The 14,478-nt window shown below is 42.2% G+C and overlaps 1 protein-coding gene across 4 annotated transcripts in view; it reads right to left on the bottom strand.

The window, feature by feature from the left end:
* Positions 1 to 1,959: 1,959 nt before the first annotated feature.
* EMB1135 (RING/FYVE/PHD zinc finger superfamily protein) overlaps positions 1,960 to 14,478 on the bottom strand; it is a 185,623-nt gene continuing 173,104 nt past the window's right edge. Inside the window, exons 32-34 of one of the 4 annotated variants that reach the window (XM_087683150.1) lie at positions 3,022 to 3,089; positions 2,753 to 2,868; positions 1,960 to 2,681 (exon numbers count right to left, since the gene is read on the bottom strand). In XM_087683150.1, coding sequence (XP_087539276.1) covers positions 3,058 to 3,089 — 32 coding nt within the window. In that variant the 3' untranslated portion in view covers positions 1,960 to 2,681; positions 2,753 to 2,868; positions 3,022 to 3,057. Of the gene's footprint in view, positions 2,682 to 2,752; positions 3,090 to 14,478 lie in introns of all 4 variants that reach the window. The other 3 variants (XM_087683149.1, XM_087683148.1, XM_087683147.1) reach the window with 3 other exon arrangements.

Genomic DNA, 14,478 nt, shown 5'->3' with positions numbered 1-14,478 from the left:
GAGAGTCTCTCTTGTCTTCCTCATCTTCAACTGAAAGTGCGAGGAGAGGCGAGGTGGGCCAAAAGGGCATGTCCAAGGGATGCGATCGCGACCGGGGGCGGGGCGGCTGGCCTACAGCCTACAGGGCCATGGGCGCACAGCTTAATGTGCAAATTTATGAAAGTGCACGCTTAATGTGACGATTCCCAGTGTCGTTACCTGCTACTACACGACGGAGAGTTGGTGTAGACTAGGACAAGGCCGCCCCCCCCCCTTCCCTTCAAACGCTACAACAAGACTCACCCCTTCCCTCAAAGCCTTCCAATTACATTACCTAGTTCGGAAATGTGATTCCAACAGAGATTTAACACTAGATACTCACCCATCGTAAAAGCATGGCATCACCTCATTGCCATATGAGAGGAAGTTGTTTGGACCGAAGTTTCCAACCTAGAAAGCGTTGTCTTTCTATACTTGTGGACAATAGTTAGCTGCATGGTTCCAAGTTTTGCCGCCGCGCCTGAGGAAGAGGGCCCCAAGATTTAAACCACATCCCCATAAAGCTCTAGGCTATGACACCATTTATTCTCATATTTCGAATGTACCCCAATTTTATTTCCAACCTTAGACATTGATGGTCCCTAATATCATGCTGCGTTTGGAAGTCAAGTTACTTATATCATTGAGACGTAGGATGTTCCCCACTCTATGAGGAGGATGCAGGAGTTGAATGTTGACTTAAGTACGTGAAAATATACATTTTTGATATATGGGTTTAAACACATTCTTCACCTAGAGTCACACATGGTTAAGCATTACAAAGCACCAAATCGGTATTCCACACAATCGTAATACTAGACACTCTTAAGCGCAGATGGCTCAAAGTTGTTTTCATCAATAGGCCTTGTATTGCATTTTGACCTAGTCTACTTGATTGAAATCTCATTGGTAGAATTTTGTTGTAGGAGAGACATGCCTTTTCCTACTATTGTTGGGATGATTGCGATCCAATCTGGTAACAAACTATGCAAATAAAGGAGAGCCACTGCCACTGATGATCTTAGTACTTCCTTAACCTTGGAATTTAGACGCACTATGGATCTTGAGTCCGTAGCTTTCAGACGCAAACATATACATCCACCCCTACTTTTTCATTTACAAACATGCGGACAGTTTGAATTTAAACCATATATTTCGATGTGTTCCTTGTCATATAAAACCAATTTAGTCTAATCAGACAATATTTGTAGTGAATGCACATACAAAATTAGAGTATATAGCAACCAACCCTTTTGAATAAAAAGATTATTAGCATATTGTTCAAGAAAAGATCCACAATATCGAAGATTTTGAGCTAGGTTGGTCAAGCCATCATAAAAATTAGGTGCGTAAACATTATCCCCTTCATGACAAAGCCCTCAATCTTAAATGCAAAGTGATGCACATTCCTAACGATCAATGCTGTCACCAGTTGGCAAGGATATATTTACCATCTTTCTAAAAGTCTATCTGTGGCACAACTTATATCTTTGAGGCCGTAAACGATTTTACGGTACAATGCACAGATGGTACTTCTGATGCATAGTAGGCACAAAGCACAGTGTGCTAAGGTCTGTATGTGCTTATAATTAGACTAGAACGAGCTTCAAAACGTGCACAGGTAGGATTAATCAACTCGTTGTCATATACCCATGTTGTCTTGAGGTCGAGACACAAAATCATTCCTTTCAGTGTGTGACTAAGATGCTCAAATATGATCACTCGTTCCTCTCCCAAAATATCTGGGTGCATCAGATCCACACTTACTATTGGTTAGCACCGATGGTTTACAGCTGCACAAGCACGCATTCGTCAAAACTATGCTCTATACCTCTACTTGGAAAGCTTGAAATATCAAATAAGCCATGATGCTACAGAAAAATGTGACGCAAATACATATACTGCAATAGACAGTCACACATTGTAGTGAATTATGAACCTACACAAACTGCATGACAAGCATTAGATATTGCAAATAGATGAATCAGACATCGAGTTTCCAGAGGCATTTGAGACTATTTCTTAAAACTATTTATAAGCCTCAAATTTGCATACACCCTTCATGGATGTTGTCTGATGTTGATGACGAAAATAAAAAGAGAAGATGAACAGAGAGATTTTCAGGTTATTAAAAAACGTAACGCAAGGATGCCCTGGAGTGGTGGAACAAAAAAGAAACGAGGAGAGGTTGAGAGAACTGGATTATATCATGAACATATCTGGAGTCTCAATTTCTTCATCTAAGGCACCGAAGGCAACTTCAGTTGCCTCTCCTGTTTACATCGACATAACATTACTTGCCACTAAAAAATCAGAATCTGAGGCTGCTTCCTTTCCCGCAGTGCCTTTTTGTGCATCGTAGGACCCTTGGAACATGAAATCCTTATTGGGTCTGCATTTAGGGCATTCCTTGGATGATGAAAGCCTCAAAGATTTCATGATTGTGATCTTTGTAAATACTAGAAGGTTGTGTATACTCTGACTTCCTGTAATCACTTCAGTTCCCACAATCCTATTTGCTGGAGTATCCACCATATTGCTGACTGCAACAAAGTCCATCTGCCACTGCCACCTTACATAAACCCACCTTTTTTACTTAAGAGGTGGGAATGGAGACCCTATTAGCTTTGTCCAGAACATTTGTACACCTGCAAAGCAAGATACTGGTGATCTACTTTCAGTTTGTTGACAGTTGTAATGTCAAGTCAAAGCTATTGCAGCCTAGACTGTGTACCTGTGTTGCTGGTGTCTGTCTGCAAGTGTTGGTGTGTTTGTCCCTGTATCGGTCAGGAAGTTTCACAGCACTAACAGAGTGCACCCACGGGCTTGAAGTGCCTCAAAAATAAATAACTGCCATAATGTACACACCAAAGATATTCCTCTCCATACAAAGTTGTGACAACACATCAGTATCAAAGCATGCACAAGTGCAAATAATGCTCAAGAGGATGGATCATATCATGACAACAAATATCAGCATAGAATCCAGCTTAGTTTTAGGACCTGATAAAAACTGTACTTGCATGTTTCCCAGATTTGTTAGGCATTTTGCAGTTGAAGCTTAGAAAGACCTGGAATAACAAAGTCTATTGTTACACATCTCTCTTTTACTGTATTGTTATTGTTACACACATCTCTCTCTCTCTCTCTCTCTCTCTCTCTCTCTCTCTCTCTCTTCTCGCTCTTCTCGAGAAGATAATTGAATTACGTAGTAAATATTCACATCAGACCATCAGGTCAACATTAAAAGTAACAGACCTTAAGGAAAGTCTACACAAACTCTAACACAAATGTCACACTGAAAGAACAGCTGGTTTGGAGCGAACAGTATCCAGTCAGGAAGTAGCAATGTCAGGAAGAACCAGATCAGCAGACACCATAGAGGAGATTTGCCACAACACTAAACCACGAATTCGGGCCACATGACCATGAATGCTAGATACTGAATCAAAAATGAAGGCATTCCGAGTACGCCAGATATGCCACAAGGCAGCCCATCTAAGGAAATGGAACAGGCAGGAATAATCTGATCGCAAAGAGGTCATGGCGGTCATCTTTCCCATAATCCACGAACAAGCTGATATCCAGTGCCGAGTCAATAAGAACCATACACGGGAAACGAAACTCCAAATCTGTCTAGCAACAGGGCAGGAGACAAAAAGATGAAGCATTGTTTCATCACATGTACTACAAAATACACATCGACCAACAGAGATCTTATAAGCATGCAGCAGCACATTCCCAGTAGGAAGAACCCCAATAAGTAGCCTCCATATAAACACTTTTCCTTGATACGGAACATTAGATTTCCAGAGCTGCATGAATCTATCCTGCCACTTCTTTTTGCTATCTTGAGTATGCCATACTTTATTAGCCTTATCTGTGACCCATCTCTCGGCCTCCACCATCTGATGATATATCTGGTTAGCTCACCTTTTCTCGAAATCATCAAGAATCACAAACATCCAATCACGCCAAGGAGACAAAAGATGTGACACAGACAAAGGATAGAACCTCAAAAGTCTGTCCTGTATGGCCAACCAAATATCATGATATCCTCTAGGCACCCAAAAATGCTGACAAATACGCCGAAAAGAATAAAGCCGGACCTGCCCAGGAATGACACCATCCAGGACTGTTTGCAACCCCAAACAAGCCATCCGATTGAACTTGTCTCATTGTAGATCTTTATCAGGCCAATCCAACAATCTAGAGATAGCTAGTACTTCTCATAGCAGGATATTCTCCTCCTTATGAAAATATGGAGAGCGCCAAACTGCAAAACATAATACCGCCTACCAAGATGTGATCATATGGGAAAGGAGAAAAGATTGGGACACCTTAATAGATCTTATAGAGTTAAGCACATGCCACCAAGAAGCATGAATAACCGTGCTACTATGAGAAATGCTAGTCCTTTCCATAACAAATTTTGCTATATCTGTCCAGGAATGACTCTCAACACAAAGGTGCCTGCAAAAGGGCCAACCTCAAAGCAGCCATATGAAATTAACATCCAAAAAAGCTGCTCCCCCCATCCTTCAAGGAGTAGTCACATGTTGCAATGAAATCCAAACCTAGCCAAAGTGATTTCCTTTCTTTTTCCATAGTATGAATCAAATAGGTTGAACTAATTCCGATAGGGCCTTTTTAGTCCAAGGAAGCAATGGCAAGAAAAAGGACATCATGCTGATCATAATGCATTGAGCTTCCAGTACATAAACTGATCATGAATACGAGATGCCATCCAATCCAACAAGGCAGGAGGAGATACCTCCACACCAATCGGATAACCCAAATATCTGGTTATATTTCCCTTAGGGATCACAATACCATTCCAGCCCAAAGCTTGCAAATCACTTTCCGTTCAAGAAAGCAGAGTGGATTTCTGAGCATTAATATGAAGTCTCGATGCCATAGAAAAAAGTTTCCACACTACCATTGTCCGATCAACATTCGAGCAATTTGCCTTAAGAAACATAAGGAACCATCCATAGTTGCACTCGTACCTAGTGGTTCGTACTATATGGTTCGTACCGTACCATACGAATTCGTACCAAATACGAATTTGGGTGTGGTGGTTTGGGTTATTGACTATTGTTGTTGTGGTGGTGGTGGTGATTTTGTAGCCTTGATCGATCAACCAAGAAAGGGGATGGAAGCTTGATTAGACTCCTCATACATGTTCTGTTATGATTTATCCTAGAGCCAAAGGCCATACGTAAGGTATTCAAGAAGTTCCAAACGTTTCTAATTGATGTCCTATCATTTTTCACAATATGTTAGTGTCATCAATAAATAAATTCAGCACCATTTGAGAATCATCAAGCAGCTTAATCCTATTGATTTTACCTTTGTTCATAGCTCATTTTGCACCACCCAACCCAAAGCATTAGTACACATTGCTAATAAAACTAGGCCAGAGAATAGCTTGGTCTAATGTACCTTTTGAGAGTACACGAATTAGTGAATCTACCATCGGTAGCTACTTTAGCATTAGCAATGCCAAACAAAACCATAACAAAATTCATAAATCTTTTACCAAAACCTTTGGTGGTTTGTTTGGTAACTGTTGGTCTCACAGGTCATTTTGGCCTCTTGTAGACGTTAATAAAGCATCTCATGTCATTTCATCTCTCTCTCTCTCTCTCTCAACCTTCTCTCTCTCAAGTATACATGCCTCTTATTTGTATGATCATTCATGTATGATATATCCACTCGTATGTATGTACTTGTAAGTTGTAGCGCATGTTGCGCATGCGGCAAATGCCATAGAGATTTTGGCGTGTTACCCTTAAATATTCATCTTATATACTCCAATAGCATTGCTATTTAGACTTTAAACATCTGTTCTATCATCTATAGTCCAAAATAATGACGTGTTTTTTTTTTTTTTTTTTGTACTAATATACTACCGTACCTTATAAAATCTTAAGGTACCATTTGGTACCGTATTTTATCGTACCGTACTTTTCGTACCTGACAACTATGGAACCATCTGCCAAAGATTGGCCCACAAGTGTGGCCCCACTGGAAAGAGACAAAACAACGATCTCACCTTGATTGGCCAACTTATTCAACAAAGAAAGCATCGAGTGAGGAAGCAATGCAAATAAGATAGGGCTAAGAGGATATCCTTGCCGGAGGGACCGAGATAATGCAATTTCTTCAATGATCCCTCCATTAAGTACAATTCGGGCCATTGCCCCCTGAGCAATATTGGGTATTTCACTTACGACTCACTTATGCCTACGCTCACATAGGAGTGTCGGTGATCAGTAGGACACTAGGACAATTTTTAGTCTCGGTAGGAGAGGTTCTTTCCCCAAGACTTTTGGTACTATTTCGTATGTGCTTATGTCACACAATTACAGGCACATCGTGTTCAAATGTGAACACCCCCTACAACCCTAAGGTTTAAGGGTTGTACCTTGTACTTTTAGTTTACACTCTTTCAGTCTATTGCATTGGGTGTCGTACTACACTCCATAGCTGCCTTCGTACGTCGTACGGACAGGTTCGTACGGCACCGTATCTGTAGGAATTCGTACGACTTTTTGGGCCTATTTAAACCACGTTGCCTGCGCCACCTAGATCTTGCGTCTCGCATTTTTTGCGCCCCCACTTTTACTCCACTTGCTTCTGTGGCACTTTTTGGGGGGTGGAAAGCCTTGGATATCTCACCCCACCCCCTTTTCCAGCCATGCACTCCCCTCCCAAGCCCTCTTTGGATTCCTTCTAGTTGCCAGCCCTTTTCCAGCCATGCACTTCCCTCCCAAGCCCTCTTTGGATTCCTTCTAGTTGCCAGCCCTCTCTTTGACCGTTGAGCCCTCTTTGACTGTTTGAACTTTGACCCTTCTCTCATCTACATAAGGTTCTCCTCTCCTCCATACTTCCATACCAATTCAACAAGCACTTCTGACTTACCATTCTCATCTTCCTCTCTTGGATCTTGTCACTTGATTCTTGAATGGACTTGTGATTTGTCACTCTCGAATCTCACCTCCCATCCCCTCTTTCCAACACCCTATCGAAGCATTTGCCATTCTCAAATCTCATATCCCATCCCCTCTATATCTTGAACTCTATCAAAGCATTTGCCATTCTCATCTCCCATTTCCTCTCTCTCACTCTTTCTCTTTCAACTTTACCCCAACCCTCGGGCCTCTCAAGTCTCCCTCTCAACTTTCAAGAGTCGAGACTCGAGCATCTCTCTCTCTCTCTCTCTCTCTCTCTCTCTCTCTCTCTCTCTCTCTCTCTCTCTCTCTCTCTCAGGCCTCTTTATCCGTCATCATCAACATGACTCGTGAGAAGCATGAGGCCTTCAATTTGCATGTGATCCATATGGAGAGGGACACAAAGAAGTCCAACTCCCATCATTGGATATGCAAGTATTGTAGGAAGCACTATACAAGCGGTGCAACTCGGCTTCTCCAACATCTTTCCAAGACGGGGGGACAAGCTGCTCCATGCAAGGAGATCCCTTAAAACATTGCGGAGGAGATTCTCGCCAAGATGAGGGGGATCCACAAGAGAAGGAGATGGCTTATTGGCACCAACTCCTATGCCTACTAACAAGAAAGCATCCCATGTGGGCGTATCTTCAACCGATGCGGGAGAGGCCTCTGCCATTGCTAGTGGGGGGCTCCACATCCACATCCGGCTTTGGCTAAAGACAAAGAGTGGAGGCTCATGCGGTGCCGAAGAGACAATCAACGCTCTCTCAAGCTCCCAGTCATGTGTGTAGATCAGTTGCCTTTCTTAGAGAAAGGCATCGACTTGCACACATTGAAATTGCGCGCACGATGATTGAGTGCAATCTTGCATTCAATGTTCTAAAGCAATAGCAATGGAAGAAGATGGTCAAAGCCATTGCCAATGTGGGTCCATGTGAAGAATGGACTGTTGTCACATACAACAACATGAGGACGAGAAACATTGATGAAGAGAAGGAGAGGATTGATAGAGCCCTTGATCCTATACGGACCACATGGATAAAATATGGTTGCTTCATTCTCACCGACAAATGGAGTGATTGTAAGAAACGGGGCATCATCAACATACTCGTCTCATGTCCACTCGGCACTTACTTTTTGTGGAACAAAGATACCGGCAAGAGGGGGAGAAAAACGACATTCATCTACTGCCACATTCGACAAGCCATCATTGAGGTATACATTGCAAATTGCGTTTTAAATTTGTTTCACTTTCTTTCATTATGATAATATCATGATTCATAATTGAAATTAGATTTATACATAACTTGTAATTTGTAAATTGTGGTTGTAGGTAGGCCCCTCAAATGTGGTGCAACTTGTTACAGACAATGCATCCAATTGTCGACGCATGGGCCCTTTGCTTGAGGCCGAGTTTCCTATGATTGTGTGGAATCCATGTGCAAGTCATTGTTTGGACTTGCTCATGGAGGACATTGGGAAGCTCAAGTGGGTGAAGAGGGTGGTCTGCAAAGCTACATTAATTGTCACATTCTTCACGGTAAAGGTAAAGGTGCTTGCCATGTACCATGAGCATAGTACACTCAAATTGAAGAAGCCTTCTTCAACTCGCTTTACTTACATGTGGTTATTACTCGAGCGTCTTTATGAGGTTCGGTCTACCTTGCGCCTGACAGTGGTGTCCATTCTATGGAATGAGTGGGATGAGCATGAGACAGAGGAGGCCAAAGCCATGCAGCGCATGTGTCTGAATGAGCAGTTTTGGTAAAAAGTCAGTGTTGTTGTCATTGTTGTGACTCCCTTTTATAGGATGTTACGTATGAGTGATTGCCAGGGGTCTACCATGGGCCTTCTTGTTCACTTCTTTAGAGCGACATTGGCGGAGGCACGTGCTTGTATAGTGATCACAGAGACACAACGTGCATATGTTTTAGAGATAGCATAGAGAAGATGGGCGTGGATGCATAAGCCCATCCATGGTTTTGGTGCATTGGTACATCCGGCCTACAAGTCACCGGCGGTTATGGATGACAGAGAGTTCCGTTTAGACCGGCTTGCTTATTTGACTCGTGTGGTCCCTGTGGATGGATGACCACAATGCAGTGCCAGAGGAGCTAGGATACTGTGCAGATTAGAGAGGGCATGTGGCTTTTGCTTCTTCCACTTGTTGGAGAAGAGAGTCACTTGTGAAGCCTTTATTTTGGTGGCAAAACATTAGATACGCACTGGAGACCCTTCAGCCCTTAGCCATAAGGATCCTTGCCAAGATTGCTCTTCGGGCACATGTGAGAGAAACTGGAGTTCTATTCTCTCATTCACACAAAGACTCGTAATCGGCTTAGCACACAACAATTAGAGCAGCTAGTCTATTGCCGTACTAACTTGCGCATGATGAGGGCTATGATAAGCATGGGTAGTTCAAAGCAGGTAAAGTTTAAATACTTTACCATAACATTTAAAATTTGTTGTTTTAACTTTTAAACTTTCAACTTTGAAGTTTAAACTTTATACTTTACAATTTAGACTTTAGCATTTACAATGATCAATCTTACGTGCATCACTGCATTGTGTAGGTAAATGTTGACACATTCAAGTTGACGGGCGACACTCTTCCGAGTATACATAAGGAGGTGCATGAGGAGAAAAAGATGATTTTTGCAGAGCTCTATAGAGAGCTTATAGTAGCAAATGCTCGTGAGACTCGCAGTCAGCATGCTCGTGGGCGACGAGTTCGAGTAGGTGGTAACAGGGGCATGGTTATTCGACGCCCTCCATCAACGAGAGGAAGGGTGGTTTGAGTGGCTTGCAGACATATGTAAGACGGGACTCTAGTAGTTCACATCCTGTGCCTCATGATGACATCCCCCCCTTGGCTACACAGCCACCACCTAGGAAGCCATCATTTGATGATGATGGTAACCTCATCAGTGAGGATGAGGATGAGTGTGTCTCATCATCGGATGCCGAGGAGTCATCTTCAGACTCTCTTGATGAGCACTCACATGGTTCTGATGATGATGATGATAGTGATGCCTCATCATAGATTCATATGACATAGGTCTCTCTTTTTTTTTGTATCAGATATACTAGACTGTAATCGTATCACATGATTTGCACAGCCCATGTGACCGCGATGGTCACGCTCATGTATTCATCTTATTCTGTAATGAAATGGCTATTTCCAGTTTAAATGTGTATTCTATTATCTATTATTTAATGATTTATGATTTTTGTTATTTAAAAAATCATCTTAATTTTTTTTCGTAGTAATATTGTACCGTACCTTACAAAATCATAAGGTACCAATTAGTACCTTATTTTATCGTATCGTACCTTTCGTACCTGACAACTATGCTTCACTCTCACACTGTCTACTGATTTCCGCGCTGAGCTTCGATCCTGACTTTCTCTCACATTTGGTATTAAAGCATTGGCTCTGTTCAGCTGAGGCCCTCTTTAGCTCAGCTCCGCTCAGCATTTGGGAGTCTCTGCTTAGGTCCAACCTCAACCTTCAAAAGGAGACGCCCTGCTCCTTTGCTTTGGACAACAGTGCCTTGTCCTGCAGCAGCTCGACCTGCTTCTCCCCACGTCAGCAGCACACCACACCAAACACCCTGCTCGACTGCACAATCGCCTGCATCAGGGAACGCCACCAATTGAGCATTGCCTGCCTATCCGCCTTTGCAGCGCCGCCTGCTACCGTTTCAAGCGTCGCCTTTTGCTGTCTAAAGCCCTACCTACTAAGCGTTGCCCGCTTGTCTGTCTCTAGTACTACATGACTGCGTCTGCAATACTCGTCACAGTTCTGACACCTGCCACGAATCTGGTTGCGATGCCCAACTCTGCCCTGTCCACCACCTATCATCTGCAATCCCTGCTCTATGGCTTTCCGCTAGAACTCTAATACCCGCTAACTAGCATGTACCTGTGCCCATATCAACCCATCATTTCTAAGGTTTTTATTTTAATTTACATTTTTTATTCCAGAACGAATTTCTAGAAGAGGGGATTTCTACCCAAGCAGACACAAAACTGTGGATATGTATGGTGGATGCAAATTTCTCGCCAAATTTATTAGACATTTTGGGGCTTTTCTGTTTTTTGACGACAGTGACACATGTATTGCATTTTCAGTCCCTGATGGACTCTTTTGAACAAATTTGGGGCAAGAGATTTTGGGGATTTTGCTGATACAGTGTTGTTGAACACTGAATGCACCTTGGACTGCATGCATTAAAGATAGTTTTGACAAAGTGTACCTCAGTGTACTAATTGTAGAAAGTTATTTCCTGCAATTTCTGAAAATTTTCAGATTTCCAGTTTGATCATGCTTGGATAATGCTCTTTTGCTTCTTTTGGTAATTGATTATCATGGCAAATCAAGGAGGAGATGTCTTCACCTATGTATCCAAGGAGGACAGATTGCATGGAAACAACTATTCACTTTGGTCCTTCATGATAAAGAATGTGCTTGTGGCGAAAAATCTTTGGGATTATATCAGTGGAGAAGAATCTACACTTGGAGTTGTGGCTCCAGCTACTCCTCCTAAAAGAGGACGTGCACAACGGGCACCTCAGCTTACTCCACTTTAGCCACTTCCCCAAAGATCAGCAACTCAAAAAGCATGGGATACACGGGATGCACAAGCTTTGTCGCTGATTGCATTGGCAATTCAGCGGTCCATCATCCCCCATATTCGTTTAGCAGCTTCTTCATGAGAAGCTTGGCCAACTTTGGAGCAGATGTTTGCAAGAAAGAATGAGACTTGCATCTCTTTCTTAAAGAAAGAGCTACAGATATTGAAAATGGATGAGGGACATTCTATTCAAGCTCACTTGAACAAAATTCAAGACTTGTATAAGTAACTCATGAATGTTGATAAGTACTATTCCGATGCACAGACAATATCTACCATTTTGAACTCGTTATCTCCTTTGTACTTGGCTTTTCATACGGCCTTAAACCTCACCATGAGGATTGCTGCACAGCCAGTCACTTTTTTTTAGTTAGTCACTTTGCTTCTAGAGGAGGAGCAAACAAGAAGAAATAGTGGTATGGATGCTATAGCCTCTCAGTAGGCTTTTGTGGCTAGACAGAAGGGCAAAGCCAGCCAAGTAAAGAATGCTCCATAGAGCTCTGGGACTTCTGACACATCACAGGCAAGTAAAAAACAAAGGGGCATGCGAGCCAAAAAGGGCAAATGCCATTATTGCAAGAATCTAGGCCACTACATCACTGAGTGCAGAAAGCGTATCGCTAAGGAGAAAAAGGAGTCACGAATGTTCATTTCTGATACTCCTTCCACTACTATTGAGTCCGCATCCTTTGTTGTAGACAAGAACTATTGCTTTTACACATACAGTTACAACACTTCTTGGGCTAATCGAGCATTTAGCTCTACTAAGGATACATACACTTGGTTTTTTGATAATGGTGCTTCTAGGCATATTACATCTCGCAGAGATTTATTGCTTCTATTGGTGCAGCACCAGTTGGCAAGTCCGTGCAGTGTGCCAACAATGCATTATACCCTATTAGAGGTATTGGAGAGATTGTGCTCACAGCCATTGATGGCTTTATTCTCGACCTATAGGATGCTTTGTTTGTACCAAGCATAAAGAAGAATTTGCTCTCTATTTCTTCTTTTGCACGTTGTGGATTACAGGTCACATTTGATGATGACAGATGCATGGTGAGAGATAAGGAACACATGACTTTGGTCTTGACAGGCACTTTATGTCATGGGTTATACGAGTTGGATGCTCTTTCAATTAATCAGTTAGCGTACTTGGCATCCACTCTTACTCCTACTATGTTAAAGGCAAAGTTATGGCATGCTAGGATGGGGCATGTGAACTTTGGCAGCTTCATGCTCTTAAAGCGTACATAGATGCTAGATGGATTACCTCTACTGGAGAGACCTCCTGAGCACTTGTACGAAAAATGTATTTTGAAAAAAATGCATCGTTTTTCGTTTCCCCGTAATGTTGCTTTTAGAGCAATAGCCAGGTTGCAGTTAGTTCATTTATATGTATGTGGGCCTATACAGACAAAGTCATTGGGAGGATGTTACTATTTTTTGCTTTTATTGATGACTTTACTTGATTTTGCTCGGTCTACTCTTTGGTCAAAATGTCTGAAGTGTATGATGCATTCTTGGCTTTTATTTCACTTGTTGAAAACCAATCTCGTTGTTAAATTAAGACTTTCCGTTCGGATCACGGAGAGGAATACATATCCTCTATGCTGAATTCTTTTTTGAAGCAGAAGGGCATTGTCCATCAGTACACTACTGCTTATACTCCACAGCAGAATGGGGTTGCAGAGAGGAAAAATCGGTCACTAATGGAGATGGCCAGATGTATCCTGAAAGCAAAGAGCTTGCCACAGTTTTTGGATAAAAGCTGTTATGTGTGCTTGCCATGTTTTGAATAGATGCCCCACCAAAGCATTGAAGAAAATTACACTTTTTGAGGCTTGGAACAGCTAGAAACCTTCCATTGGACACTTTCGTACCTTTGGGTGCCTTGTGTACGCACACATTCCACAGGTACTCAGAGAAAAGTTGGATAACAAGGCTGTCAAATGCATTTTTGTGGGATATAGCAGTGAGAGCAAAGGCTATAGACTCTATGATCCTGTCTCTAAAAAGGTGTTTGTTAGTAGGGATGTATTATTTGATGAAAAATCAGAATTGTCCCTTGCTGGTTTAGATACATATCAGGCTGCCGGTGATGTATTTGAGGGGCTGCTGCCCATTACATTTGGTGATTCAGCTGGAGTTTCAGCAAGCGAACTCAATGTTCAGCCAGCTGCTCCATTGGAAAGTGCAGAAAATCAGCCATTGGCTGATCTGAATACTCAGCAAAGAGTTGGAACTATAATTCGGTAAGAGCTTATGCACAGTCAAGAGGCAAGACAAATGCCTAAATGGTATTTACAGACTATGAAAGATAGTCATTTGGATGCACCCATGGCTGGTCATACTAGAAGGCCAGCTTGTATGCATGATACTCCATATACCATGAAGTTTGTTATGGCAGCAAGCACCTTTGATGATGAGGAGCCTAAATGTTTTGAGGATGCACAACAGAGTGTGCATTGGATGGCAGCAATGCAAGCTGAATTGGATTCTATCACTAAGAATCAAACATGGGATTTAGTGTCTTTGCATTTTCAAAAGAAAGCCATTCGAACAAAATGGGTCTAAAAGCTAAAACGGAACGCAGATGGATCCATTGACAAATGCAAGGCAAGCCTTGTAGCTAAAGGCTATGCACAAAAGAAAGGCATTGACTATGAGGAGACATTTGCTCCTACTTCCACCATGACGACCATCAGGTCTATGGTTGCTTTGGCTACTTATTATGGATGGATTGTGCATCAATTGGATATTAAAACTGCATTTTTACATGGGGAACTTCATGAGGAAGTATATGTACAGTAGCCCATTGGTTTTGCAGTTGAGGGATTGAAACACTTGGTTTGCAAGCTGAAAAAAGC

The sequence above is a fragment of the Lygodium microphyllum genome, chromosome 8, assembly GCF_053477565.2.
Source record: "Lygodium microphyllum isolate KBCC chromosome 8, Lygodium_microphyllum_v1.1.10, whole genome shotgun sequence".
Classification (NCBI taxonomy): domain Eukaryota; kingdom Viridiplantae; phylum Streptophyta; class Polypodiopsida; order Schizaeales; family Lygodiaceae; genus Lygodium; species Lygodium microphyllum.
This window is presented reverse-complemented; position numbering and strand designations above follow the sequence as displayed.